General features: G+C 39.6%; 1 protein-coding gene across 6 annotated transcripts in view; it reads right to left on the minus strand.

Annotated features, from left to right (window-relative positions):
- Positions 1–2,659: 2,659 nt before the first annotated feature.
- BCLAF3 (BCLAF1 and THRAP3 family member 3) overlaps positions 2,660–27,691 on the minus strand; it is a 30,690-nt gene continuing 5,658 nt past the window's right edge. For 3 of the 6 annotated variants that reach the window (XM_081199451.1, XM_081199449.1, XM_081199450.1), the window contains exons 2-9: positions 21,877–21,944; positions 20,701–21,276; positions 19,700–20,353; positions 16,649–16,827; positions 15,279–15,387; positions 14,229–14,292; positions 13,476–13,594; positions 9,988–10,126 (exon numbers count right to left, since the gene is read on the minus strand). In XM_081199451.1, the coding sequence (XP_081055577.1) occupies positions 10,003–10,126; positions 13,476–13,594; positions 14,229–14,292; positions 15,279–15,387; positions 16,649–16,827; positions 19,700–20,353; positions 20,701–21,276; positions 21,877–21,917 (1,866 nt within the window). In that variant the 5' untranslated portion in view covers positions 21,918–21,944 and the 3' untranslated portion in view covers positions 9,988–10,002. Of the gene's footprint in view, positions 3,078–4,918; positions 5,069–6,128; positions 6,222–9,987; positions 10,127–13,475; positions 13,595–14,228; positions 14,293–15,278; positions 15,388–16,648; positions 16,828–19,699; positions 20,354–20,700; positions 21,277–21,876; positions 21,945–25,056; positions 25,162–27,691 lie in introns of those variants that run through there. The other 3 variants (XM_081199454.1, XM_081199452.1, XM_081199453.1) reach the window with 3 other exon arrangements.

Raw genomic sequence — 27,691 nt, forward strand, 5'->3', positions numbered from 1 at the left:
TTCCGCGAGTTTTTTCGTCTAGCAAATTTTTCGTCTTGCGAAGCACGGTGTCGGAAAAGTTTTGGAAAAGCTTCAAAAATTGCCAAAAACCTCAAAAAAGGCTACCACACCGCGTTCTATGAGTTGCTCCTCGAAGTCAAGTCGCAACTGTATTAACGGTGTTAAGAAAAAAGAAACTAACTTGCAAAAAACCCAAGACGTTTTCGTCTTGCGAAGCAAGCCCATAGGGAAATTCGTCTTGCGAAGCAGCTCAAAAACCGCAAAACCCTTTCGTCTAGCGAGTTTTTCGTCTTGCGAGGCATTCGTCTTGCTGGGCACCACTGTAAATGTCCCTTTAGCCAAGCTTATTATTTTCAGCAATGGCATATCACATGCTTCTGGGGACAGTTCCCCTCTCATTGGTATACTGTGCATACATTTATATTATCTCATTTTTGCAGATTTTTTAAATTAAAAAAGGCCTTAAAGCTTGATCCCATTTAACAAACAAACAAACAAACGCCTAATTGTTAAAGGCTTGGGGAATAAAATAGTTTGCATTTATACAGTTACAGCTGCCACAGCCATTCCTAGAAACCCAAAAAACCGTCAAAGAATTTCTAGTTAAAATCACAGCATGGATCATTTACAGCATGGGACTGCATAAATAACATATCAGCAATGAACTTCAGCACTATCCCACTTTTACATTCTTATGACATCAAAATACACCTTAAGAGATGCTGAAGTAAAGAAATGTTTATAGTACAGCTAGCTAGGGATTAATCATCACCATCTAAATTAAAGGCCTAATAAGCTCTCTCTTTCCCATCTGTTGGTAGGATACTTGCTTCAATTAATTATCAGACCTTTGCACATAAGAATTCGGAATTGTATTTTGTGGAGGACAAATGTGTTATATGTAGACCTGGATTCTTCACAGCTCACTTATTTTAAAATGGGAAGATTTTAAAAAGAGTGTGTTATAGGGAAACTCAACAAAAGTAGGCCAAGTGTGATAAAAATGCGCCGGTGACAGTTGTTATGAATAGACTCAGCTATGTTATGATAGCAAGAAACCTATAATGTATTATAATTAGGGAAGAAACTTACAAGGCTTAGATCTGGCTAACTGCAACCTCCTTTTGTTACTGTGAGAAGACACTTTGGTATACAGATCCGGTAGAACAGGAAGTGCAAATGCAGAATTTTGTTCTTCTATGGTTAACAGTCATTGTATAGAAGAGAGCATTTTGGCAGGTACAGCTTGTCCAACAACTGCAGAAAAACAATCATTTGTACAGATCCTTTTTACCGCTTTTTACATTGGGAACTTTATACATCTGCAAAAATTAAAGAGGCGGGGGAAAATATTTGTATTTTATTATTTCCCCAACTCCTAAAAAACTTTAAAAAATAATAATTAAGCAGCTCAGAGGCCTCCTACTTCATTAACAAGTGTTACCAGACAAATCAGCTGAAATAAAAGATTATCTGCTACAGAAAACAGGTGCTTTATTTGCTCCTGAAAATACATGAGCCTATGAAATATAGAACAGTAGCACTTCTGTGATATACACTCCAGAATTTTAACTGTCATATCATAAAAACTTATATCACCATCTGCATCCTTCTGATTAAAAAAAGAAAACAGGTGTGCCTTTTTTTGGCTTCTAGGGCCTATCTTTTCTGCTCACTATAATGAAATTAAAGTCTCATTACCCAGTAATGTTGCCTTCTGTTCTGTGAAATTATGTTTGTTCTCACAGTGATTTCCTGTCTTTTACTTTTATTTCAGATGCAACAAGTTTCAGTTGTTTATTCATATTCTGATTTGTATCCATTGCCCCACAATACACTAGTCATGCATTGCAATGTAGTAACCACATGCAGCTCTTCTTATTCCCAACATCTTGTTTTTTTGTCAAATGGCCTTGGTTTGAGTTTAAGCAAGAGGCTGTGAATGAAGGGTTGGAGCTTATGGGGATGCCTGCAGCTTTCAGTGCTGTGACATGCCACAGCTCATAATTCTATGAAAGCATTATTAGACAGTTGTACTCAGTGTAGCACTTTGGGAACCTGGAGACACCATTCACTATTACAAAAGTGGACCCAGAGATAAAGCTGCATACATCATGCAGCTTCCGTGATCCAAGTTACAAACTTACTCCATTGCAACAAGGTTTGAAATACAATTATTCATCCGTCTGCAGAATGGACACCACTGGTGGAATCGATTCCATCTTCCCACTAAAGCCCCTCTACCTTCCACATATCTGATCTAAGGTTGGGGATACTACAGAACAGATTTGGAGGAAGGGTGCAAAAAAAAGAAAGAAAGTACAGTTGCACAAGCGAAAGACCATTTGAAAAATGTTGGGTGTCATCCACACGCACTCCATGATCCACATTTTCTACTGGTTTTTTAACAGCTCCGGCAAATTTCAGTTTTGCGTAACAGAATGCAACCAAATTAAACATACTGATATTGTTGGACTCCAACTCTTAACATCCCTTACTGCTGGACATGCTGGCTAGGGCTCATGGGAGATGAGTCCCACAACCTTTGGAGGGCACCACATTGGCTATTCCTGTATTCAGTATTAAGAAAATCTCCAGGTGAGCAGAGCTATAGCAATTCAAAAGTAATTGCTTAGAGAAATCATAAGATACTCATGGCAATAGGCACTTTTTCATTTTTATTATATAAGCAAATAAACTTTAAACATATAAACTTCTGTGTATAACAACTCAATGTCTAGTAATAAAACCATGCTTAGAGTGAGGGGAAAATAGTCAATAAATAAAGACTCCCTTCAGGGTTTTTTTTTTCTCTGACTTGCCGGCAAGAGGAAGTAAAAGGAGCAACCTTACAATGTTCAGCTGAATACTGTATTTGAAAAGCCATTATTAAAACTGTAAAAAAGTTCTGCAACATCCCACTAATGAAAAATAAAATTATCTTTATCAAGAAAAATTAAAGTATTAGTTTTGCTTTTCCCATTTCAGTTCTTGACAAATGCAGTTGGATGCTCCCTTGCAATGATCATCATAATCAGAGATATCGCTTTCAGTACTGCAGCTCAGATTTCCAGGCCCTATTTAAGGAGAAATATATGTTATTATACGGAAGTAAGTTTTTGTAACAAAGAGTTAATCCACATTTTAATTTATCCAGCGTTTCAAGAGAATGCTGCTTCTGAAGCTCCAAGTTCCATGGGACAGGAAAGGGGGAAGGCGAGCTCGCCAGGTGGCTGCATTTGGACTGAGAGAACTTCGCCACTCCACCACACGTCATGAGAGGAACATACCATATGCCAACTGATCTAAACATTTGTCAGAAAACAACACTTATCACAGGAACTTGTTTTAACAGAGTCAACCCACTGGTCCCTCTCAGTACTGTCCACACTTGCTGGCAGCTGCTCTCCAGGGTTTCAGGCAGGCAACATTACCAGCCTATACAGTGGTACCTCGGGTTAAGTACTTAATTTGTTCCAGAGGTCCGTTCTTAACCTGAAACTGTTCTTAACCTGAAGCACCACTTTAGCTAATGGGGCCTCCCGCTGCTGCCATGCCGCCGGAGCACAATTTCTGTTCTCACCCTGAAGCAAAGTTCTTAACCTGAAGCACTGGTTAGCGGAGTCTGTAACCTGAAGCATATGTAATCTGAGGTACCACTGTACTTGGAAACTGAACATGGGACCTTCTGTATGTAAGCCAGATGCTCTAGCATCAAGCTATGGCCCTTGATGCAATCTCTCTGTGTTAAAAGGCTCTGGTTTTTTTCTTTTTGCCCCCAGTAAAGAAAACTCATACTCAATTGATTTTCTTTCTCTTTGCTCCTGGGCAAGGGAGGGAGAAAATGGCTACGGAAGCTGCTTCAAGAAAGGAGCTGCTCTGCGCTGGAGCATGCAAGACAGACTGCTTTCTACTTCTGGGAACAAAAAGGAGGTGGGGATGGAAACAGGGAAACAGCCTCTTTCATCTGGAATTGAGTTCTGTTCCATGAGGAAAGGTGTGCTCTGGTTAAGTGGACACACATTACCTCTGTCTCTCTAAGCATAGCTAAGAGACACAGAGAAATCAGACCATTTTCTGGCAAGGAAGCTATCTGCCTCAGGGAGGAGAGAGAGTACAAGTCACCCTAGTTGCACTGTGTTTATGCACATGGGCAAATGAAGAGATGAATGCAGATTCGTCGTCCCGTTCCCCCCCTCCCCCCGGTTTCTTTCTGCATCTTGCCCTGCTGTTAAACAGGGGAGGAAACAGAAAAAGGATGTGTGCTCCACCAGTCCCACTGAATTCATCAGTTGGGCAGTGTGGGCTGCCTATTTTGCTTCCTTTTTCAGGGACAGATTCCCAGAGGATAGACGCCTGCACTGTTCTCATTAGTTAAAGCATGTAGCTTCAAGCCTGACAGGGAGGAAATGATAGATACCTTTTGTTGCTGTGCTGTGCAACTGTGTTAATGGTAGCTGACCTTCCTGACCCTATTGGAGAAAGTAATGTGGCAGGGAGTGCATTAGAAGCTGACTTCCTCTGCTCCTGGAGTGAAGAGGAGACCCTTAACATTATATCCAGTGGCAGATTGGGCATGGGATACTCAGGTTTAAATACTCATTCTGCAACAAAAATATAATTGCCTTCCTGGGTCAGAACAAGGTCTTTCTATTCCCGCATACTACTTTAAGCAGTGAGCAGCTAGCTGCCATGAAGCAAACTAGGGAGCCTGGGATCATCATCTTTCAGGTTAACTTGCCTCACAGTGCAGTGAAACTAAAATGCCACTCTGACCTTCTTAGAGAAAGGACAGGCTACAACCGTCACAAAATGAATGCATTCAGTAATCAGAAGGAGGTACAGTGTGAACACTTGCATACAAAACGTTTAAAGATAAAAGCAGCACATTCCAGGATCGACGTAAAAATCCACTCACCTTATCTTTCCTCAAAAATCCTCCTCTATATTTGTTAGTGGTAAATTCCCTTGTCCCAGCATAACGTAATCGTTGGTATTTAGCCTGTATGTATAAACCCTTCTGTACTAAGTTTGATTTAAAGTGGGGCCGACCATCACTAAAGTGGGGCTGTTAGAGAAGAAAAGGAATGGCCATTATAACAATTTTCAGAATTCTGACCCTTTAATCTGATAGTCAATAATTTTAACGTGTACGTATTACTGTATAATGTATTTTTTTTTAAGATACTGATCTTTTCTCCTTTAAGACTCAATACATCACAAACCATCTTCACATGTTACAGTGGAAACAACTTTCAAAACATGCCATGTTTAGGAATTTTAAATGCAATTAATTCTCTACAAAATGCATCTCTAAGTCTCTTATAATTCAACACATTACAAACAGTAGAACAGATGCCCAGTGATACATCCATATACTGGATATGCCCATTTATCAAATGTCAATAAATCTGGATATTTTCTTTTGGATCCAGGCAAAAAACTGAGAATACACTGCTCCTTTATCAAAGCTGCTTCTGATGATTAAATGAAGCAAAAGGGGATTGACTGTGCCAATTTCCTCTCTCATCTATCTCATACTTTCAAATCCATATTTTTCTTTCCTTTTTCGGGGGTGAAGGTAGAGGTGTGGGGGTGGAGAATAAGCTTAGCCTTACAAAAACAACCTATTTTCACAGCAAGTTTTGAAAACAGGCAGTGTAGCCAAGAGATAATGTGCAGCACAACACCTTCTCAGAACTAATCAACAATTTTGTGCATCTTGTATAACAAATGAAGAGGATGCCAAATAGTGTAAAAGCAACATTTTGCAAATGAAACAACAACTCTATCTTAATTAACAGTGCCCAAATGCAATAAAAGAGAAGCAAGTTGTTCTAGATTAAATTAATTACTTTATTTCCTACTATTAGTAGAAACTAATTCATCCATGTACAGCTTGATGCCTTCAGCAGGTAGGAAGAGATACATGGCATCTTTGTTTATAATGCAATTGTTTCTGCAACTGGCATAAACAATGGCTTTTCATAAGACAATGATGCTCTTTCTACTGCCGGGCAATCTTTCAAATGTAGTTAAACAGATACTGCAACCTGGAAAGGGGGTGTGGAAGAGAGAGAAATGAATTCTGCTACTCCATTAGAATTCAGCAAAATTAGAATTCATACCTTGAAGGGTCTTCGAAATGTTTCATGATGTTCAGTATTGTCTTCAAACCGATCATGTACAATATCACCATGTGATTTTGAAGTATAATGATTCTGCATTAAAAGAAAATTACACTAAACATCTACACACTTAAACTCTTACAAATTTTTTAATGAATTACACTGTAATTTGTCAATTATAACTGAAACAGGTATTGCGCACACACACACCCTCTCTGTGGATTTAATGGTTTACGTTAAGTGACAATAATACCATTTTTTGTTTCTGAAGCAGCCTAAATGACTTACTGATACTCTTTGGAGGGGTTTGTCATGGCAGTTTTTGTTCTATGTGTCTTAGATGACACATAATCCTTGCAGCATTTGTAAAAGAGGACCAAGTGAGTGGCCAATGTTTATTAAATAGTGCTATGAATGCCCATTTGAGCAGATATTCTGAACAAATGATCTCCATGGTGAATGTAGCATCTAGAATTATCCTTATTTTCCCTGATTACTTTTGAAAGGCCTTCTTCAAGCCCACCTTGCCCCCACTCCTAGCTGCAAATAGCTTTCCTTTTTTGATACTCAAGCTCCAGCTACATTATCTTCTCCATGACTCTACCAAAATGTGAAATAACTATGAAGAATAATTATTCCTAACAGTTTAACCTTCTATCAACAGCTGGGGTCTAATGCACTCCCCAAAATATTCATAAAACATTTGTGTCAGTCTTCCACAACTCTCGATGTTCCTGGTATACCTAAACAATGAGGTGCAAACTGCCATGTGGTGTTTTAATTTAGTGAGCTTTTGCTCTTACAGCATTTTTTTGGGGCGGAGGGGTCAGTTCAACCTCTTTAAGGATGAATGTAGCTTTGTGCAGTGTCAATATTGTAGTCAATGAGGTTAATCTGAGGCGCGGTTATTGCTAATTGAATTTTCCCCCCAATTATTGAACAAGGATGAATGAGAAAACCAAAGAAACCAGCCAAATAAAGGTCCTAGGATTAAAAATGACCCACCAAATGCTGTTTAAATGTATTAGCTGCTAATCATGTCTACACATATTTAGTTCAAAACCTGTTCTGTCTATTTTGTGTGAAAAAGCATTGTAGAGGGTAAACACACAGTATCTGTCCATTTTCAGAGTAGGTAGTGGCACCCTCCCTGTGGAACACCCTCCCATCAAATGTCAAGGAAATAAACAACTATCTGACTTTTAGAAGACATCCGAAGGCAGCCCTGTTTAGGGATGTTTTTAATGTTTGATGTTTTATTGTACTTTTAATTCTGTTGGGAGTTGCCCAGAGTAGCTGGGGAAACACAGCCAGATGGGTGGGGTAAAAATAATATATTTATATATTTATATATTTATATTTTTTATTATAGGTCAATTACCCACTTACCATAACACCACCACAAAAGCCAGCAGGGATCAATAGTGTTCCACAGGTTCACAAAACCTGCATTTTAATCTGAATTTTAAAAACCATTTAACCCACTTCCTTGTGACTCAGAAGATGGATTGTACCAATCTAGTAATGGACTCAGATATTTTCCAAGGAAGCCATGAATAAAAAAAACCCTTTCTTTCCCCCAATCATAGCTATCATTCTGCATAAAACTTGCACATCTGGCTTTTGGGGCCACTGAGACCCCTGATGCATCTGCAAATATTTTCAAGCAACCATACCCTAACTCCACCAAACATGTAGTGACTGACATGTGTTCCTAAAGCAGCACATGATACATTGTGAGATTTGCTGTTATTGTTACTGGCAATTCCCCACTCACTATTATTGTACTGTTATATTTGTGCAACTGTTATGTTATACATAAATTATTGGCAAAATATTTTAAATGTCACAAAAGCTGTGGATTTATGTAGGTTTTAAACTTTACATGGTTCAGTACTGCTGACCCCAATGACGTCTGTGTAGAATGTACTACTTAAACTGTTTCACAGGGAAAGCAAACTTTTAAATGGTGCTATGCTTCATAATTTCCATGCCTTTCTTGGCATACATTTAAGTCCACTACTGGATTGGTAAAGAAATTATTTTCATCGACCAAGGATTATCCAACTGATATCCTTTGGCTAGTCACACTGCATAGTAGCTAATGTTAACTACAATTAACATTTCAGTATTTCTGTCCATTATATAGACTCTGATATGGGATACGAGAAACAACCGAAGAGCCAAGGTTTGTGATGATATGCTATTGAGCTATTTTCTGTATTAAAAAGTTTTATGCCGTGTTTTACTGCTTTTATTAATGCTTTTCATTATTAGCTTGCTCTTTAATGTAGGGGGTTGCATTACATGGCAATGACTTACCATGAGCAAGGACTGCACTAGTACACAGTGCTGAATCTATTCCATTTCGCTCCACCCTGCCTGGATCGGGGAACAACAAACCATGAGCCTTGGCTTCTGAACCAGTGCTTGCATTTTGTTCCTCCCCAAAATCTCTTGCTTCCACTTGTGGCTTATTTGCAGAGAAACTAGTGCACTACTAGTGCTGGTTCATACAAAATGCTAAAGCAAAGCTTGTGACATGTTGCTCCTGGGCTCTGGGCAGGGTGGAACAAAATGGGGAAAATTCAGAAGTGTGCAGCAGCAGATCTGCTTGTTCACAGTTATGCCATGAATACTGGCTTATCATGATGTGAGAAGAAGCCTAGGTTATATTTGCTCAAGAAATATAAGTTAGTGGCAGCCATATAAATATATATTTTGAAATAAAATACTCTCTTTTGTGTGGTTATGACCAGAGATGCAAGTTTTTCTTTTTTTCAGTCTGTGCAACTATTTTGCAATACTGACACCCCTTAAAACAGTGACATACAACTGTGTGTAGGTGTAATTGTGCAATGTGCTATGGGACAACATGGCCTCTCCCTTTTTCTATTTCACAACTCTTCCATCTGCCAGTACGATTATCTTCCTTCATTTATCTATCTATCTGCCCATGTGACTTGTTCTGGCATATTTACAACTTTTTTCTTCAATAGTTGCACAGAAACACAGGAGAGGGTATACTCCAGAATCAGATGTTTCTTTGTTTAGGTGTCCATTGCAAGTGAGTTTACAAACATTTTTTGCCTACCTAGATAATCAATTAGTGAACCAACAACATTTGGGCATTTACAGTATAACCCTGAACCTGATTCAAAGGTAATAATTCATCTGCAATGAACGTGAGGGTTATTGGGTTGTTTTTGTTTTTATATAGATTGTGTATTTCATGTTTCTATGTTATGATTTTATCCTGTGAACGGCCCTGAGACCTCCGGATATAGGGTGGCATACAAACAAACAAACAAACAAACAAACAAACAAACAAACAAAGCAGGGCTAGAAGAGAAGAGCCCTGTTGCAGTGGAGAAGGGCAGTAATATTTGTTGCTCTACAAAGCAGGGAGATTAGTACTTAAGTACTAGAAAGCGGGTGTCTCAGCCATCACTGAATATTGTTGCCACTCTCCCCATACCAACCATGATTTAAATCTGATGACCAACCTCCAGCAAGAAGCAGTTGTGGTATTTTGCTCTTTTGAAACATCTGCTGGCATTTCCTCAACTAAGTCAGCAAACTCAACTGCCAGACCAACTGCTGCTTCTGAGTCACTATTTCTGCCAGCCTCCTAACTGGCTAACTAAAAGGGAGTCAGCCAGACCATTTCTTAAATTCCTTTTCTGTACAAGCTTTTCTGTTGCTCATCGTAGCCTCAGCAGGTTCCATCTCCTTTCCCCATGCTGGCTCTCTACAAATCCCTCAGCTACGGAGTAAGTGTTAGCAGCTTTTAATGGGCTACAAAAATGCATCCCTGACTACCTGATAAAGAACCAATTTAATAGTCAGACACTGTGTTCAAGTAATAATAATTTCAACTTACCATGTGAGGCTTCCTAATAAACTTCCTGAAAGGCGGTCTTAGAAATCTCGCAGGTTTTTGGAATCCATACGTTTGAGTGTTTCGTAATTTTGGAAAGCTACAACTCTGCTCATCCCTAAACAGACACAATATTAAAAGCTGTGAAAACTAAAATGATGCCATGTCAAACAGCACAGCATTTTAAAATTAGGATCAAATAACCAATATATATATATATTTTAATCCATGATCATAAACTCACCAGCCAGCTAGGCTAATCCTCCCTACCCATTGATATCAAGCAGGCACATTCAGTGCCCTGTTTTCAATCCCTGCAAAAGTTTTTTGTTTAAGCAAGTCTACCCAGACATGCAAATTTGGCATGTATTTTAATATGCAATTTTTAAATGTGTATTTTTAAAATGGTTGGTTTTGAAGAAAATGAAGCTAGCTTGTTTTAAATGTCTGATTTTATCAGTAATATTAATGCATGTTTTACATAATCCATTTAGGTTTTTATGACTAAACAGGATAAAATGAAATGAAATGAAATATCCATGCAGACAAAAATGCAGAGTACTGAATGTAAAGGTCACTAAAATAAACCCAAGGATACTCTTGAGTATGTTGCTATGAAGCCTTCATAACCTGACTGGGGAGAAATATAAAAACAATGCAGGTTCTCTGTTGGATGAATCAATAACAGCCAATACGCATTAAAAAAATGAATGTGTATTCTTGTTACTATGGGTAACTTACATTTTTGAGAGCTGAAGACATTTCTCATAAACAGACACTTTTTCAGACACAATCAAGCCATCAAGAGGGAAGAGTCTCATGGAAAGCCATAGGTTTCCACAACAAATATCATATATACAAAGCATCCTTGCCTGTGCCACATTCTTTATGCCGAAATTAAATGTTTCTGCATGATTGCAAACTGCAAGTTGTGAAAAATCACAACAGTATTTATGCAAAAACCTAGGATGAAATCCTTTTTTTCTGCATTATTTCCATCAAGTTTGGATGCATCACTTTTACAGAGTTCAATATGAAGTCCCCTAAGTGTCAAGAATGAGAAGTTGTATTTTGCTTCAAATGCATAAAATTGGGGAATTACCAAATATTTACGTGATATGTCTTAAATCTGTAAACACAATTGGCCAGATACTGAACAAACAAAAAGATATTTCTAGAAAATATCAAATGTAAACCGTAGTACCCACCAAAATAATGCTGGCAACTGAAAGCCAGTTTCTATAAGGTTTTAAAGCACTTACTGATGTTCCTCCTATTTGGGAATGTTGTGAGGAAGGACACTTAAATAGTGAGGTAGCCACTGAGAATCCTTTCATGGGAGTGGATGTACCACATGGATAGCAATTTCCACAGGGTATTCTCAGTAGATCAAAAGAGAGCACAATGGAAAACAGGTAGAAGGAACTGGGATCTTGGCAATTCATCTGGTCAGAAAATGGGCCACTACTTTTATGCTTGCTGAAGCATCCCAGCCGTTTCTGTGGGCAGCCACTTACATTACAGTAATCTTCTCTAGAGGTTTTAAAGGAATGAAAGATGCAAGAGGGTCAACAGGATACAATTATTCCAATTATGCTAGGCAGAAATTATAAAATAGGAGCATTAGATTCTCAGTACCATATGCAAGCTGAAAGCCAGAAAAACTAGTGGTTTAAAAAGGAGAGAGTATCCAAGTGCAGAGAAGCATTGCAGACAAAGTGGCAAATGGCTGGAGTTGATAAAAGAATTCAGTTTCTTCCGAACTATTCTGAGTCAGTCACGTACCCCTGAGCACTATATGCTCACTGGATGTAACAATGACTTAAAATTATCTCAACGAATAAAGCCAGGCTAAATTCCTGACACTGTGAATTCACACTCTGTATTCAATTAGAAGATCTAACTTTATTTAAATATTGAGTAATCTGGTCTACAAAATAGGTGACAAATTCAGTAAAGAGAGCCAAGAATGACTCATCTTCCAGCAGAGACATCCAGAGTTCACCAGGCCATACATCACCCAGAACAGCTTTGCCAGACAGCACTTTGCAAACACTATGACTGAAGAGATATATTGCTTTGCGCTGCTGTCACAGTTGGTCAAGGCTATGTGGACTGTGAAATTTTAAAATCCTATACCATCTAAACCAAATTTCACTGATCAGATTTTTCAGTAAACAACTTAATTAAATAAGACTTCCAAAATCCAGCGTTTTAACCATTTGAAAAATTATAAGGATGAGGGAAAGGCGAAGAGCACAGACAGAACGTTTGCAGAGAAAGAGACCAAGAAATAATAGCAACAGGATGGGACCAAGAGAATGGGTACAGGGAATCTAAAGACAGACAAGATTGGTTACATGCATACCAGGTCCACTTGTTCATTCGACCTCAAGCATCACAAACTCTCAGAAAAATCAGCCATACATTTTCAAAATTATCCTCAAATCAATATGGGTTACAAAACTTTTTTAAAAAACTAAAGCATCCCAGAATATTGAATTATTCGTCATAGAAGAGACTGCACACTTGCAATTACCACATTCAATACCAGCATCCCTATATATACACAGTTAGCAATGTAATTAGGACTTCACTCCATAAAGCCAATTAGCTACATTATCTTTTAGGTACTGCAAAATAGCATGATTCGTATTTTTTTGGTAAACTGATAAAAAGGGTGTTGAAGACAGACAATAAGAGTCAGTGTCTCGCTCCTGTCTCTATGCATCATGCACATCATCATTCTTCTTGTTGTAATTCCCATGTGGTAGAGATGACCAAAGAGTAACAGCTGTCCTCCAGAATACATGAATGGGGAGAGAAAATGCTCATGGAAAACTGTGACTAGTTCGGAGGGAGATGAGATCCAGAAGATGCTGCTTGGCAGAATGGGATTACAGGCAGAGTGGGCATCATCTGGCTTTGACAGCCAGACAAAGCATAATGAGAGCTCCACCCTCGGACTTCTGACTCAAAGTTTACCCATACCACCAAAGGCAAGAGACATCTCTAATGGGCTGTGCGGCTAGAAAGCAAAAACCTTCTGTATAGTCCTACTTGAGCTCAAGCTAGAGATGAAAGGAAGGAAAAAATGAGAAGACGTTTCTACACCCTATGTCCATCATTACTCTCACACAGCCTAACATAGCATGGTGACAGTTTAGCGTCTAAACTAGTTTGACTTCTCATCATCATCTCTATTATTATTGGGACTAACATATACAATATACTGCATTAGGGAAAGGAGGACCTAAAGATTATTGCCAAAAGCAAAGCTAACTTTAATTTATGCTTTAAATACATTATAGAAAATTAAAACCATAGGATTTCTGAAGTGTCTTTGAATACTACATTGAAAATGATGAGGGGAAAGGGGGAAAAAATACTCTAAAATGAAATATGTTTTAAAGTTCATATAATGCAACAGAACTTAAAAGTGCAACCTGTTATTTGAACACAATTACCTATGTGATGCACCATCGATATAAAAGTTGTTCTCATCTTCATTCCGCAATCTTTCTTTTCTTCTTCTCTCAATGTCATATCTTAGATCATTTGGATCTTCTAGAACTCTCATCACGCTCTAAAGAAACAATAAATGGCTTACAGAATGATACAGTTCACTTTTATTTTTCTTCATTTTTTCTTATGAACAAGATTAGTATTAGAAGAAATAAACCAACAAAACAAAGAGCTTCAATTTTTTGAGATCAGTGTCACAGATTATGTTGACGTAAGATTCTAATGCGGTATAGTGGTTTAGAGCAGGGTGCCCTGCAGATGGTGCTGGAACTCAATACGCATCAGTCCCAGGCAGCAATGGTGGGACTTGTTTCCATTAACATCTGGAGGGCATCACACTGGCCCCCACTGATTTAAGTGTTGGGGGAGGGCTTTGAAGACCCAGGTCCAAATCCTCATTCAGCCATTAAGCTCACTTGATGTTGACCCAGGCACTCTCTCTCAACAAACATACTTCACAGGGTTGTTTGGGTGGGTGGGGGAGCACCTATGTGTGTGTGGAGAATCACAAACCCTTCCTTGGTATCTTTGAAGAAAGGATGGGATATAAATGTGAGTAAATTAGATATATATATCCATCCGGTACAAATTATTTAAGTTAGTCTATACCACTTTAAAATATGAAGACATTATAGAATTACAATACTGTCACTGAAAATACAATTTCCTTACATTCCAAAATAAAATACACATACCTGCTCAGACTTGCATGGAACAGCTCTTTTTTTCTGAAGTTCGGCCAAAGACATATCGATTCTCCTGGTGTAATGAGCATATCATTCAGCATCAGTAAGAGGGTCAAATGGAAGCAAGAAAGTTAACTTCAATAGGAACTGAATTATCTTACTATATAATACTGTGTAAGAAAAAAGTCATGCTGCAGTTTATGTGGCATGTGAACTGTAGGATGGTAACAGCCGGCAGAGCAAGCAAGCTAAGCCGGTCAACCAAACAAGTGAGGAGGGTGGCACAGCGGGTAAGTGGGTGGCCCAGGAGGTTGAAGGAGCTGTGAGATGATTGGGTGACGTGTAAAAGGAAGGGGTGGGAAGTTAGCAAAGGAAGTTTGGCAGGGGGTAGGTGTGGTTAGTGAGCAACGCAAGTATGGGTGGCAGTACAAAAATACTTGCATAATGCATCTTTACAACCATTGAGCTACTAGGAGTTTTACTGGTGCTGGTGGTAAGGCACCAGATTGGGAAATATTGACATGGACTATGGGAGTAGGTCCAAAAATCAGAGGCCAGGAATTGATGCACGTGGGAAAGACATGTCTGCTTGGTCACATTCATATTCAAGATAATGCTGTGTTTTAACACCATGTTCGGTATACATTCCTAGTCAGGCAATTTATGTCTATTAGGATTGAAATCCCGGAGGCATAAACGAAAGTCATTAACCAACAAAAAGCCAATATAGGTCAGGCCTATGTATGCTGTACTCCGTGTGCTAAGTTTCCACAACTGCACTCTGATGATCAAATCTTAGCATAGAAGTGAAGATATGAATGAACATGCATGCACATGCAGTCCCTTTACTCCTACTTCTTTGCTCCCTTTGTGCAAGCAAGCTGTGGCTAAGCACAGTTCTCATTACATCTGAACATGGAGCTATGGTTAACGGCTTCCAAACAAGCCAGGATATGGAAATGAACTTTGAACCATGGTGAGAGGCATGCCAGGTAGCAAAGAAATGGTCTGTCAACTACTGAGCAAGATTTTTACTGGACCAATGTACGTTTATGTTACCTGTGAATTTCTGGATTTGAATGTCTTTTAACTTCATTTGCCAATGGCTTATCTTCTATTTTTGAGAAACGCTCATGTAACGTTAGATCAGGAGATTTAAAGTAATCTGCTGTGAAGAGGATAAATAGGGAAAAATAAGTTAATCCTTTTCATTGCAATTTCAGCATTAAAAGTGGTGCTGAAATAACACGCTGGAGACAATGAAGCTATGAAGTTATTTATGTCCTCATGGCTTTGTATCTCCAAAGCCATATCTCTCTCTCTACATTATCTCTAATGATAATGAGTGGAATTCCATGTTACTCTCTTCCAATGGCTCTATCTGTGCAGGAGAGGGGGAAGCCAAATTGCACAAACGAAAATCCTTGAGGAGGGCTTTCACTGATTAGCTCGTTAGGTGAATCCCACCCACAGATTTAGCTTTCGGCAGCCCCTCAATAACTCTGAGGTCCTAAAGACATGCCCCTCTAAAGATGTGAACAACGTTACTTACACCTCAAAATGCAAAAGATAAAAGCAATACTTACTTTTTATAAAAAGTTCAAAATGGGCAACAAGACAAAAGATCTAGAATATGTGTACATAATTTCATTTTCTCCTGAATTCAAGTGTACTTCTGTTTAGGTAACCTCATATGACTTGAAGAGACCATAACTTGTTAAATGCAACTACCGTATTTTTCACCCTATAGGACGCACCGTCCCATAAGGCGCACCTAGTTTTTTTGGAGGGAAATAAAGGGAACAAATTATTCCCCCCCCCCCCAGGCGCGGGGCTGGGGCGGGGGAAGCTTGAGCTTCCCCCGACCCCAGCCCCCAAACAGGCAGCTCTCTGCAAGCCGTGGGAGCGCTCCCGCTGCTTGTGGAGAGGTCCGCGAAGCCTGGACGCACTGAGCTCAGCGCCCGCAGGCAACTCTCCGCAAGCAGCGGGAGCACTCCCGCTGCTTGCAGAGACTCCCGCTGCTTGCGGAGCTCCCTCCTCCCAAAAAACCCAATGAAAACTGAGCATTCCACAGAATGGTGACTGTCCATTGGAGGGGGATGGAAAACTATGTAGCAGAATTCAACTGAGTATCCTGAATAGGAGCACTCCACACAATTTGTTACAGGTCCTACATGAAATTTCTAATTTAAGGAGTAGAAAGCAGTATTTCCTGGATTTATTATGGTAAACTACTAATTTCTTGCTCTGAAATCTGCAAAATATTGTACCGCCATTAAATAGGGATTATTCTTGCACAACTCTGTGATGTCTATATGATGTTTCACACATCCTGAGCTACTTGGATTAATGACATTCATAATAATTTGATAACACAAAGATGCAGACTACACCACAGATAATGTGCATGTCTAACACTCTGTAACCACCTTTAACTTGATGGATAATTGTGATGATTTCCTGAGCAAATTCTTTTGATGGGTTTTGTTCTACCTTCTGCGTCACAGATTTTATATGCTCAAACACTGGATGGAATTTTTCAGTTTTTCTACCCACAGCTACTAGATCACATGATGTCTGCCTCTCCATGATATGACTAGACGCACTCCTGGAATAAATTTAGACATGTTTAGAAAATATTCCCTCAAATATTTAACATAACAGTAACAATACATTTTAAAAGGTTATTTCAAAGGAAAGTAAAACTAAGCATTCCACAAATGAAGGAAAGGTTTGTGATTTTCATAATGTAATACATATTACTTTTATATTAGGAACACTTTAAGTACTTACCCTTTTTCACAACCAATACACACACAAGTATTAAAGCAAACACAAAGAGTTCAACCTATAATGTCCTGAAGACAACTCAAAAATTAAGTCTGGACAGAAATGCTGGAGACAGCTTTTGCTTAAATGCCATTTTTGTTTGCTTTCTTATTCTGCTGTTAATAGTGACATCACTGGGCCAAATTTTAAAAAATCATTCTGGATTCTCTGAAAACCGTTTTGTGCTAAAAATGGTGACCCCAAACATTTGGCTCAGCACTATTAGAAATCAGTATCTTAGGAAGAAGCCTTATCTCCTCTTTTGAACATGGTACATACAAGATTCTCTCCCATCTCCAGTTTGTAATCCTCTACTCTTTCTGCTCTGGTGAGTAGCCTATCCAAGGAAGAAGGTGCTTCCCTTATATCCTTGCCTTGGATGCATGGAATTCCATGGTATTTCAAATGGCTACACTGCATTCTCATTCTCCGGTGTCCCTGCGTGGAGCTTTTAGGGTCCTCCCGCAGAAAAGCCCTTCTTTCTCCCATTTGACAAATCTACAGCATAATGCATCACAAGAAGTTACAACACAGATTCTCACACTAGAGAAGATGTTGAACGTTTTGCCCTAGGTTTTGCTCTTGACTACTGCTGATATAAGAATCAGAGACCCAGGGTGTATATTTTCATTTAATTATGTTTCAAATATTAATGGCATTTAGATAGAATGCAGCACTGAAAAGTTTTTATGCATGGCTCCTGTGTGCCTATATTTTATAACCCCTGTGCTCTCTAGGCCATAAGCAATAAACCCTATCTAACCCTGAAGGTGGCACAAATGGTCATTAAAGATGTTGTTCTAGTTAGGACTGGGGAGGGAATCCAAACATATCTTTGAAGCTTCCTGAGATGGCTCGGGGATGAAGGGAAGCAAGACAGGGCAGGAATGTCAACAGCCCTGTCCAAGGCCTGGCTGCTAAGGAAACAGTGATAAAGCAGGACATTTGAGACCCAGATGGCCTGGGCACTTAGGGGCACCCCAAGGTAGTTGTGGCATTAAGTTACTAGTATGGAGCCATGCATGTTTTACTTGTAACCTTCTTTGATATATGCAGAAGTATGTTTAGGAATGCTTTGATGTTTTCTGACTCTTTGTGTGCTGTGTTTGAGTTACTATATAAGCTATGTTCTGATTTTCCTCTGGGCAAATCTTCTTAAGTGGCGGTTCGGCTAGAACAACCACATTAAGTTGGGCTCTGTCCTACTGCAATAGTATCTAATAAACTCTGGATCCCTAACTGGGTGCCGGACTTGATTTTCTTCCTTGGTTCCATGTTTTATTTAAAGGTGGTCCCTCGCCTGGGTGACAACGAGGTGGTGTAGAAGAAAATTCTTACCACACTGCTTATAGGTCAGGATCCAAAAATGCCTATGCAGATACCTAGAGCAATTGGGTGCATAAGAACTGTGTCAATTTCCCCATCCCATCCTGCTACCTACTTGAGATGCACCACCCAAGAGAGGGATGAATGAAGGCAGAAATTGTGGGAGAAGCTGCCCTTTATCTTAGGCTCAGACAGCAGAGTATACTGGGGCAGAACCCAGCTTTGCTAATCTTCTGGAGCAGTTTCTCGGGGGTGGGGTGGGGGTGTCCACAAACAATGTTATGGAGGGCTTGCAGAAGGCCACATAAAATTATTTGAATTCCAACTTACCACATACATTTTAAACTGAACAATAAGTGCATGCTTATTAACAAAATGCACCATGAGATGAGTATCTAAAACTTTCCAAATAAAGAGCTTAGGGACTTGAAATGAAAAACATTTGTAAAGAAGTAAGAAAAATTTACAAAAATAGATAACATATCATATTTGTTTTGACTGCTACTGGCTTTCTCAAGGCCAACTTAAACAGAATTTGAACACTGCCCTTATCTAAATCTCTATCCACTAACATGACTATCCCATGAGATGCTGAAATTTTTCAGCACAGGGAGGGGACCTCAAACTTCACTTATCCATATGGAATTGCAACCCGACTCTCAAAGGGGATAGATGTTATGCTGCTCAGCTGGACTGTGCCACTCCCTTCAGTTTTCTGAATACAGTAGTACCTTGGTTCTCGAACGGCTTAGTTGTTGAATAAATTGGCTCCTGAAAGCCGCAAATCCAGAAGTGTTCTGGTTTGCGAACGTTCTTCAGAAGCCAAAGGTCTGATGCAACTTCCGCTTGAGTGCAGAAAGCTCCTGCAGTCAATCGGAAGCCATGCCTTGGTTTTCGAATGGTTTCGGGAGTCAAACAGACTCCCAGAACGGATTAAGTTCGAGAACCAAGGTACCACTGTACAGAGGCCTAGTACAGAACTGGTCAGAAGCCAAATTACATTTTTTGCTTTTGGAAAGCAGTAGCTGCACTTCAGGATACCCCTACTCTTCTTTAGACTGCCCATACACTCAAGTTAGTTTTCCTTGGTCTCAAGTTCCACTCTCTTCCTTGACCTACAATGGACTGCTGTTTTATATCATATATATCTATACATACATGTATACAACATACACACACAACCACACAAAAGCACACATGGTACACAGCCACTTATGTTCTGTTAATTGAGCTCAATGCTACCATACTATAATGATCAAGCAACTTGACATCTTTAATACATTCATAAACATGAATGTTGTTTTTAAAAATCCAAAAGGCAATACCTGTATTTATTTATGGTTTTCTTCATATCCACTTTGACTGTGAGTTTTTCCTTTCTTGTGTGGTGGACATCAGACACTTTTACATCTGAGATTTTGTGGTGAGTGTCATGCTGGTCTCTCCTTCCCCTAAAATCCATTTCTTTCCTGAGTCTTTCCTTCTCTTTTTGATCAAAGGGTAAAAGATCAGCATCACTTTTGTGAGATTTAACATATGAATTGCAGCCTTTTCCCGAAATATATTTAACTGATGCTTCTGTATGAGGGTCTTCTGTGTGCCTGACTCTTTCACTGTTATAGTAATTTGAATATTTGCTATTCCAAGCCTCTTTAGGAGAATTATATTTCTTCTCTTCCACCTTCGTATATTTCTCTGCTCTTTCATCAGATATATATTTCCCTCCATCTGGATGTCTATGACGTTTCTGACTATAGTCATATGTAATCTTTGTTTGACAGCTATCACTGTACTCCTTTACAACAGGCCGATGGGTTTGAAGACCAGGGATTCTTTGCTCTCCCTTTTCTTGGTTGAGTGAAGAATGATCTTGCTTCCACTTGGAATTACTTGCTACTTCTCTATCATCATACCTCTCCAATTCTTTAGCCCTTTTAGACGTGTGCCCATATTCTCTGTTATCACGATCTTCAGGATACCTGTGTTGACATAAAGTAGTTTATACTTGCAGTAAGGAAGAAAATGAGAACTTACGTATGCAGAATGCTGGAAAACACAGGCTTTATGTAGAATGTGTCACCCCATGATCCCTCAAGCCACTAAAGAGAGGGGAAATTATGATCCTTTTATATGCTAGCCACCAACAGGATTAATTTAAAAGATACAATACTGCTCTACCACCAGCAGCCCACAATTAAACTATGTTTTATTCTGTTAGCAAAAAAAATGGTTTTCAGGGTAGAATCTTCAACTATAAGGACAACCGACTTTCACTTGAGGCTTTACACCATTTAAAAAAACCATTAAAACTGGGCAATTTCTCTACCTCTTCTGCAAAGAACTCCTTGGCATAAATTCACTAGAACATCTTCGAGGTGATTGAGTATACTTGTCTTCTTGTAACTGGTGGTGCCTCAAGTCATTTTCATTCCACTTCCTTTCAAAGTTAGTTCCTAATGGCTCATGGAAAGTCTTCATCCCTTTTGTATTTCCAGCAGCAGCTCGGGGGTCTTCATGCATCTCTCTGTCACGTGTTTTGGACGGATAAAAAGAATGGTTGTGTTCTTTGCGAGACATTTCTGGATATCTGGAAGGAAAGTGGCATCTTCCGATATCAGCATTCCTTTCTGGTGAATGTGTCCTACAAGGTTTGTGACTGTACATATCTTCCGAAGGGATTCTTTTCAGAGTTGGTGAATATGACCTACATTCATAAAGTCGGTGGTGGTTAGTGTCATGTGGTGCATATCTAGTACTGGCTTGTCCATATTTCCCATCTTCCACTCTCCACGGCACAGGCTTCTTTGCATCTTTCCGGAAACCTTTGTATTCACAGTCATAATTGCTATGATTGTGCCTTTGTCTGTTGTGTTCCTGACTCCTGAAGGCAGGTGATAAAGACCTACATATAAACACACAAAAACACAATTCCATTTTAACTACTGTAATACAGCTTCTTTTTGTGAATCTTAGGCTCCTATCACAAACCGAGTCCAAAAGTCTCCGGCTGAAATTACCCTGAGTATCACATTTTAACTAGCACATGGGGGCTTTGCAGTTGCGACTTGTAGTCGCTCCCATTTTAAAGTCAATTAAAATGCATGTCCTGATACTTAAAAGGACAATAAACACAAGTAACAGGTTCCTGTAAGCAGATCTTCTCCATTATACAAACAGGAATCTCACAGGAGTTGTGCACACAAAGCTTGCTCTGATCTAATGAATCACACTTAGTAAGCCTCTCCTTATATGCAGTCATTCCAACTCCATTCAAATAGGCATTAGAACACTAATGTGAAGAAAGGAGAAAACACTAAACTTGCATTTCTATTATCAGAATCTCTTTCACATGTGGAGTCCTGAACATATTTACTGTTCTACATTATTAGGACTCAGCCTCATTCAAACCCTGAAAAAGACCCTTCTGACAACATCATTTAAGGCTCTCTTCTAGTAAGTTAAGAGAAACCTTTATGATCGGTAGAAAAATATGGACATTTACCTTCGTTTCCATCTTGGTGATCTTGATCGTGATCTAACCATCTTTTCCTATCAATTAATTTATTGAATCTATAAAGAAAATATAAACAAATGACTACTTATTAATAATTGGGATCTGTTACAATTAAAATAGATAACAATTTTAAAATGTTTACACAATATCAGAGTACTTTAGTTTAGGCTTTTTTTAATGTTTAAATGAACAGCCACATTGTGGAAATGAAAAACGAAATAGAACATTTGTATAAGCTATTCCTTTAAAGCAAAGTAGTAGCAATTTGCTGACAGATTGCATCCAACTGGTGCCTTCCTGCTGATGAAAGAGGCTCTTTGATCCAATAGAACCTTCTATTGGATCAGAACAGGAACAGGAATCCTGGCCATCTCAGTTCTCCTTCACATCTACAATCCCCTTCTATACCACACAAATAAAATCTGTTTTGTAGGAGGATGTTTTAGAACAGTGTGTGAGATGTAGAGGCTGAAGGATCACCAAATAATATATCTTATACAAAAACAATGGGAGATGAGCCTAATCCACTTCATCTATATCAGGGATGTCCAACTCCCAAGAGACTGTGATCTATTCACAGAATATAAAAGTGGAAGTGATCTACCCATTTGGGGGGGGGGGTGCGGGTCAAGGTGGATGAGCTTTTTTTAGAGGGCCGCAGCAAATACTTCGGCCGCTGGGGAGGCTACAACAACATAAATCTATAAACAGAAAGTCATCCTGCTAGCGGAAACTCCATCTTCCAGTCTTGAAATCGTGTGCAGATAAAGGAAAGAGGGAGGGGCGGAGCCCAATGCTCTTTTTACCCCGTGGACAAAAATGAGCCCGCGACTCAAATACTGCTCAGAAGCTTCAGCTATGGCACTTCTGGATAAGTTGGATTAGTGGGAATTTAATTGGTATAAACTAGCTCTGTCAAGAAGCTAGTAAACCAATGCGGGAATCCCAGGTTTTCAGAACACCTACTTATAAAAAGTGGAAGTATTTGAGATAACCTTTACATTCATAAGCAGCTTGTATAAGGCATGTACAGTGGTACCTCGGGTTAAGTACTTAATTTGTTCCAGAGGTCCATACTTAACCTGAAACTGTTCTTAACCTGAAGCACCACTTTAGCTAATGGGGCCTTCCGCTGCTGCCGCGCCGCCGGAGCACGATTTCTGTTCTTATCCTGAAGCAAAGTTCTTAACCCGAAGCACTATTTCTGGGTTAGCGGAGACTGTAACCTGAAGCGCATGTAATCTGAAGCGTATGTAACCCGAGGTACCACTGTATAAGGCAACTTTAAAAGCACAAGTTCAAAGGCTCCCTGGACAATAAAAAATTAGCTGCAGAGTATGTAATATATTTATGTCAGGATTACTCATAGTTTGTTAAATTCTATTTCTGAATCCCAACTGAGACCTAGTCATTGTCTCTGTACATAGGGGTGTGGTGTTTGCTTATTATATCTGCTACCTGAACAACTACATTCAGGGAAGTGGTAGCAACTAACATAGAGGCATCCAAGTATACTGCAATCTGGGATTGCTACACAATACTGCCCACTTTTGTGGCCTCTTTTACAATACTCCATAGTACTTCTATGGTCAGTCTGGTAGTGCCATCCATATGTGAAATCTGCACAGCAAAAACTGTTCAGTAAAAACCTGAGAGGCATGGCATCTTCAGTGGCTGCAGAGTCACTTTCTCCACATGTGAAGAAAATGATGGAAGTAAAGTATGTGCTATTTAAACCTTTTCAAATAGGCAAGGATTTTTCAGCCAGGCACTGTTTTAATGTTATTATCAAACTACAGTATAACAATTCTCTGTCTATTCAACAAAAATATTTCAAATAATTTATTAAAGGCCAATGAATATAGTAACGCAAGCCAGTCTACTTCACCAGATGCATTACAACAAATCTGCTCCCATTAAGGAAACATAAGAGTCTTTGTTGTTGTTTTCTTCAACATACCAACCCTGCTACTGCTTAGAAGATAATATTCATATGTTGTGGGGTGAACCAACCAAACAGGTCCTTTTTCCATGCACCGTATTTGCAAACATATCCCTTTCTTTGTTTTAACAGAGTCCTACCTTTTGCTGGGACGCGGGTGGCTCTGTGGGTTAAACCACAGAGCCTAGGACCTGCCGATCAGAAGGCCGGCGGTTCGAATCCCTGTGACGGGGTGAGCTCCCGTTGCTCAGTCCCTGCTCCTGCCAACCTAGCAGTTCAAAAGCATGTCAAAGTGCAAGTAGATAAATAGGTACCACTCCGGCAGGAAGGTAAACAGTGTTTCTGTACACTGCTCTGGTTCGCCAGAAGTGGCTTAGTCATGCTGGTCACATGACCCGGAAGCTGTACTCGGCCAGTAAAGCAAGATGAGTGCCACAACCCCAGAGTCATCTGCGACTGGACCTAACGGTCAGGGGTCCCTTTACCTTTTGCACAGAGTATTGTAAAATGAACATCTTCTCTTGCCTACTGTCTTACATATTCATTTTTTCACTCATTAATGGAGCAGCAACATGAAATATGTTCTAATATCAGAACTGTTTCTACACAGTGCTCACTTACGAATAGAATAACAGTCCTATCCATGTCCCAAATGACTACACAAAGCCAAGAAAAATACCATAAAAATCACAGCCCTACCAATCCCAAAGTTGGATATGTGTGACAGAAATCACAGCCAAGAAAAAGGACTTGTCATCCAAACAGCAATGCAAGCACATTGGTAGCGTGGGAAAGACTGACATCATGCATAGGATCTTGCTTCGGGATAAAGAGTACTAGCATAATTTACAGGACAGACACTCATTTCACCTTGTGGAAAGAAACCGTTCACATAAGAGTCTTTAAAATTCACCCCAAAGTCAAGTCATTTAACATCTTGACAGGGATGTTTAATCCATTTAGAGGACAAAAAAATTACTACAAAAGTTACTCAATTTGTTTTGCTACTCTTCAAAGAAATGTGAACAATGATTTATATATTTACCCAAATCCTTACACCCTTCTAATACAACTTGAATCTGCTCATCCTTCCTTCTGCTGGCTACCAAAATTAAACTACAGGAAACAAAATGTTTTGGGAAATAGCTCTGGATGATAAACAGATGCACATATGACACTCCTTTAGATGAAGAGACATAATTTAAAAAGTTATTCCAAAGGCTTACTCTATTCCCTGTGACTTCAACCTTTGTGGGTGGATGGCAGCTGCCAAGCCTAGGATGTAACTGCTTTAGGCAAATGGGTGGATATTGTGGCATGCCTTTACATTTCTGTAAGTAAGTAAAACCTGTTGTCAGTAGCTCAGGTGCAATACAAATTCACGTTTTAGTCAGAAGTAAGGTAAGGTCTCTTTTTCTATAGGGACTGGAAGGCATCAACAAACCATTTTGAAATCCACAAGACAATGTTTAGAAAATGTTGACATTTGGGGCAAACACTTGGAATTCCTTTGTAAAGATATCTGCACAACATGCCAAGGCAGCTATCCTGTGTGTACTTGCTTCACAATAAGACTCACTAAAAATAATTTAAGATAAAGTCTCAGTCACCAGAGCAGTAATTTCTTTTTTTGAGGAAATGTCCTTACACAGAGAGATATGCAAGAACACAACCTTTGTCATGGTCACTGGCTTCTATCCAGTTTTCAACAGAGGATACTTTCAGACTAACAATTGCTTTCTTGTATTGTCATCTGTTTCTGAAACATCTATGTAACTAATAGCCTGAATGGCATTTGACTTTGCCTAATAGAAAGGTAAGATATTTAAAAGTGTTTGAAAAGAAAGATCTATAAAATGAGGAAGGTTATAGGATTCATTATGCAGGAATGAAAATTGAAGATATGTGTTTGACTTCTCCTCTCCTTCCCACCCCTCACACCCATCCAAATCAAAGAAACAATAAGCAATCTTGGTTCTATGAGTCCCTAACGATTACATAAAATTATTTTCAAAGGTTATATTCTGCCCCTCATCTCAACCTCATCACCATGCTCCAGATGTTCCACAGAGTCAAACCACAACAGAAATGAAAATGGCAAGTTCTAATCAGTTTGAAAAGCACAAAGGTTGTCAAATGACTTGTTATATAAACCATATCCCTGAGAAATAGGAAACGTTTTTATTTCTTCCACCTTGACAATGCAACACGTAGAAGTTTAGAGCCCCCAAAATGACATGTGAACAGGCTTTTGTTGCTCTGCATGCTGCCTGTCCCCCTTTATACCTGGTTCATTTCTACAGCACCTACTCTAACCTTGCTATTGCTTCAGTCACTTCACTCAGAATCACAGATCCAGGAATTGACTCACAGGTCCCTTCCTTTTCCCAGCTGCCACTGAGGAAACTGTGAGAATCCCAACCCCACAGGACCCCTGATTATGTCTCATCTTAGACAGTCATGACTAGAACAAAATATGAGGTTCAGACTACAATCCTAACTCCACATACCTGTAAACCCCACTGAATCCAACAAGAATTACTTCTGAGTAGACATGGTTAGGACTGCACTACACACACACACACACACACACACACACACACACACTTTGGGCTCTCAGGTGAACAGCAGCCCTCAAGAGCATCCTGGGACTAGGCCTCACATTCTGATAATGGGGTATTCAACAGCCAGGGTGAATTTATATAGCCCTACTCTTACATTGTAGGGACGCGGGTGGTGCTGTGGGTTAAACCACAGAGCCTAGGACTTGCCAATCAGAAGGTTGACAGTTCGAATCCCCTCAATGGAGTGAGCTCCCGTTGCTCGGTCCCTGCTCCTGCCAACCCAGCAGTTTGAAAGCACATCAAAGTGCAAGTAGATAAATAGGTACCGCTCCGGGGGGAAGGTAAATGGCATTTCCGTGCGCTGCTCTGGTTCGCCAGAAGCGGCTTAGTCATGCTGGCCACATGACCCGGAAGCTGTACGCCGGCTCCCTCGGCCAATAAAGCAAGATGAGCGCCGCAACCCCAGAGTTGGCTACAACTGGACCTAATGGTCAGGCTTCCCTTTACCTTTACTCTTACATTGACAAGAAACACAAATTTGTTTCTGTCATTATTAATAACTATGTGTCTAATACAGGAAGATTTGGGAAGGCAAAAGGTACATGGCCTTCTGCCACAAGGCAAAAGCAGAATTTCTCTCTTGGGGTGAGTAGAAGAACTCTACCACTGTCCCTGTTATCTGGTGGCAATGGATCACCCCATGACCAGGAAGGGGTGCTTTGCTGTTAGGCTGGATAAAGCTTTCACCTCATCCTGCACCAGCCAACTAGTTAAGAGAACCAAAGTGCTCCACACTGAGAATCATGGCAGTGTAGGACACTGTCATCACATGGAAAGTTTCACCTTTTTCAGGTTACCTCAGGTAAAACCCTCAAACCGTTACTATTCAAAACTTACATGGGCTTCATCAATTGCCCTATTTTATCCTTTACACTGCAATTTATGAAACAGTCAAAGGCTTACACATTGACATAGTCTAAAAATTCTGTGGGTAGAATTCACCTAACAAACGCCACCAGTGCAAACCCCTGTTTAAGGGCTTTCACTTGCACAACAGGGTTTCTACCCTGCTCCCCCAATGAAATTAGGGGAGAAATCAAAACTAGCTTGGCTGTAGATACCCAGGGATTTTTAAAACATTTTTTTATACTGGAAAACTGTGGCCGCCACCTTGACAACAGCTAAAATTCTTCTGCATCCATGGGTATTGCTGCTTTTGCTTCAGTTAATTTAGCATACTGCAGAGAGAACATTGCATAACCTAGCACAATAAACACCAGTGTTACACACAAACCAA

This window comes from Podarcis bocagei, assembly GCF_964188305.1.
Source record: "Podarcis bocagei genome assembly, chromosome: 6".
Classification (NCBI taxonomy): Eukaryota; Metazoa; Chordata; class Lepidosauria; order Squamata; family Lacertidae; genus Podarcis; species Podarcis bocagei.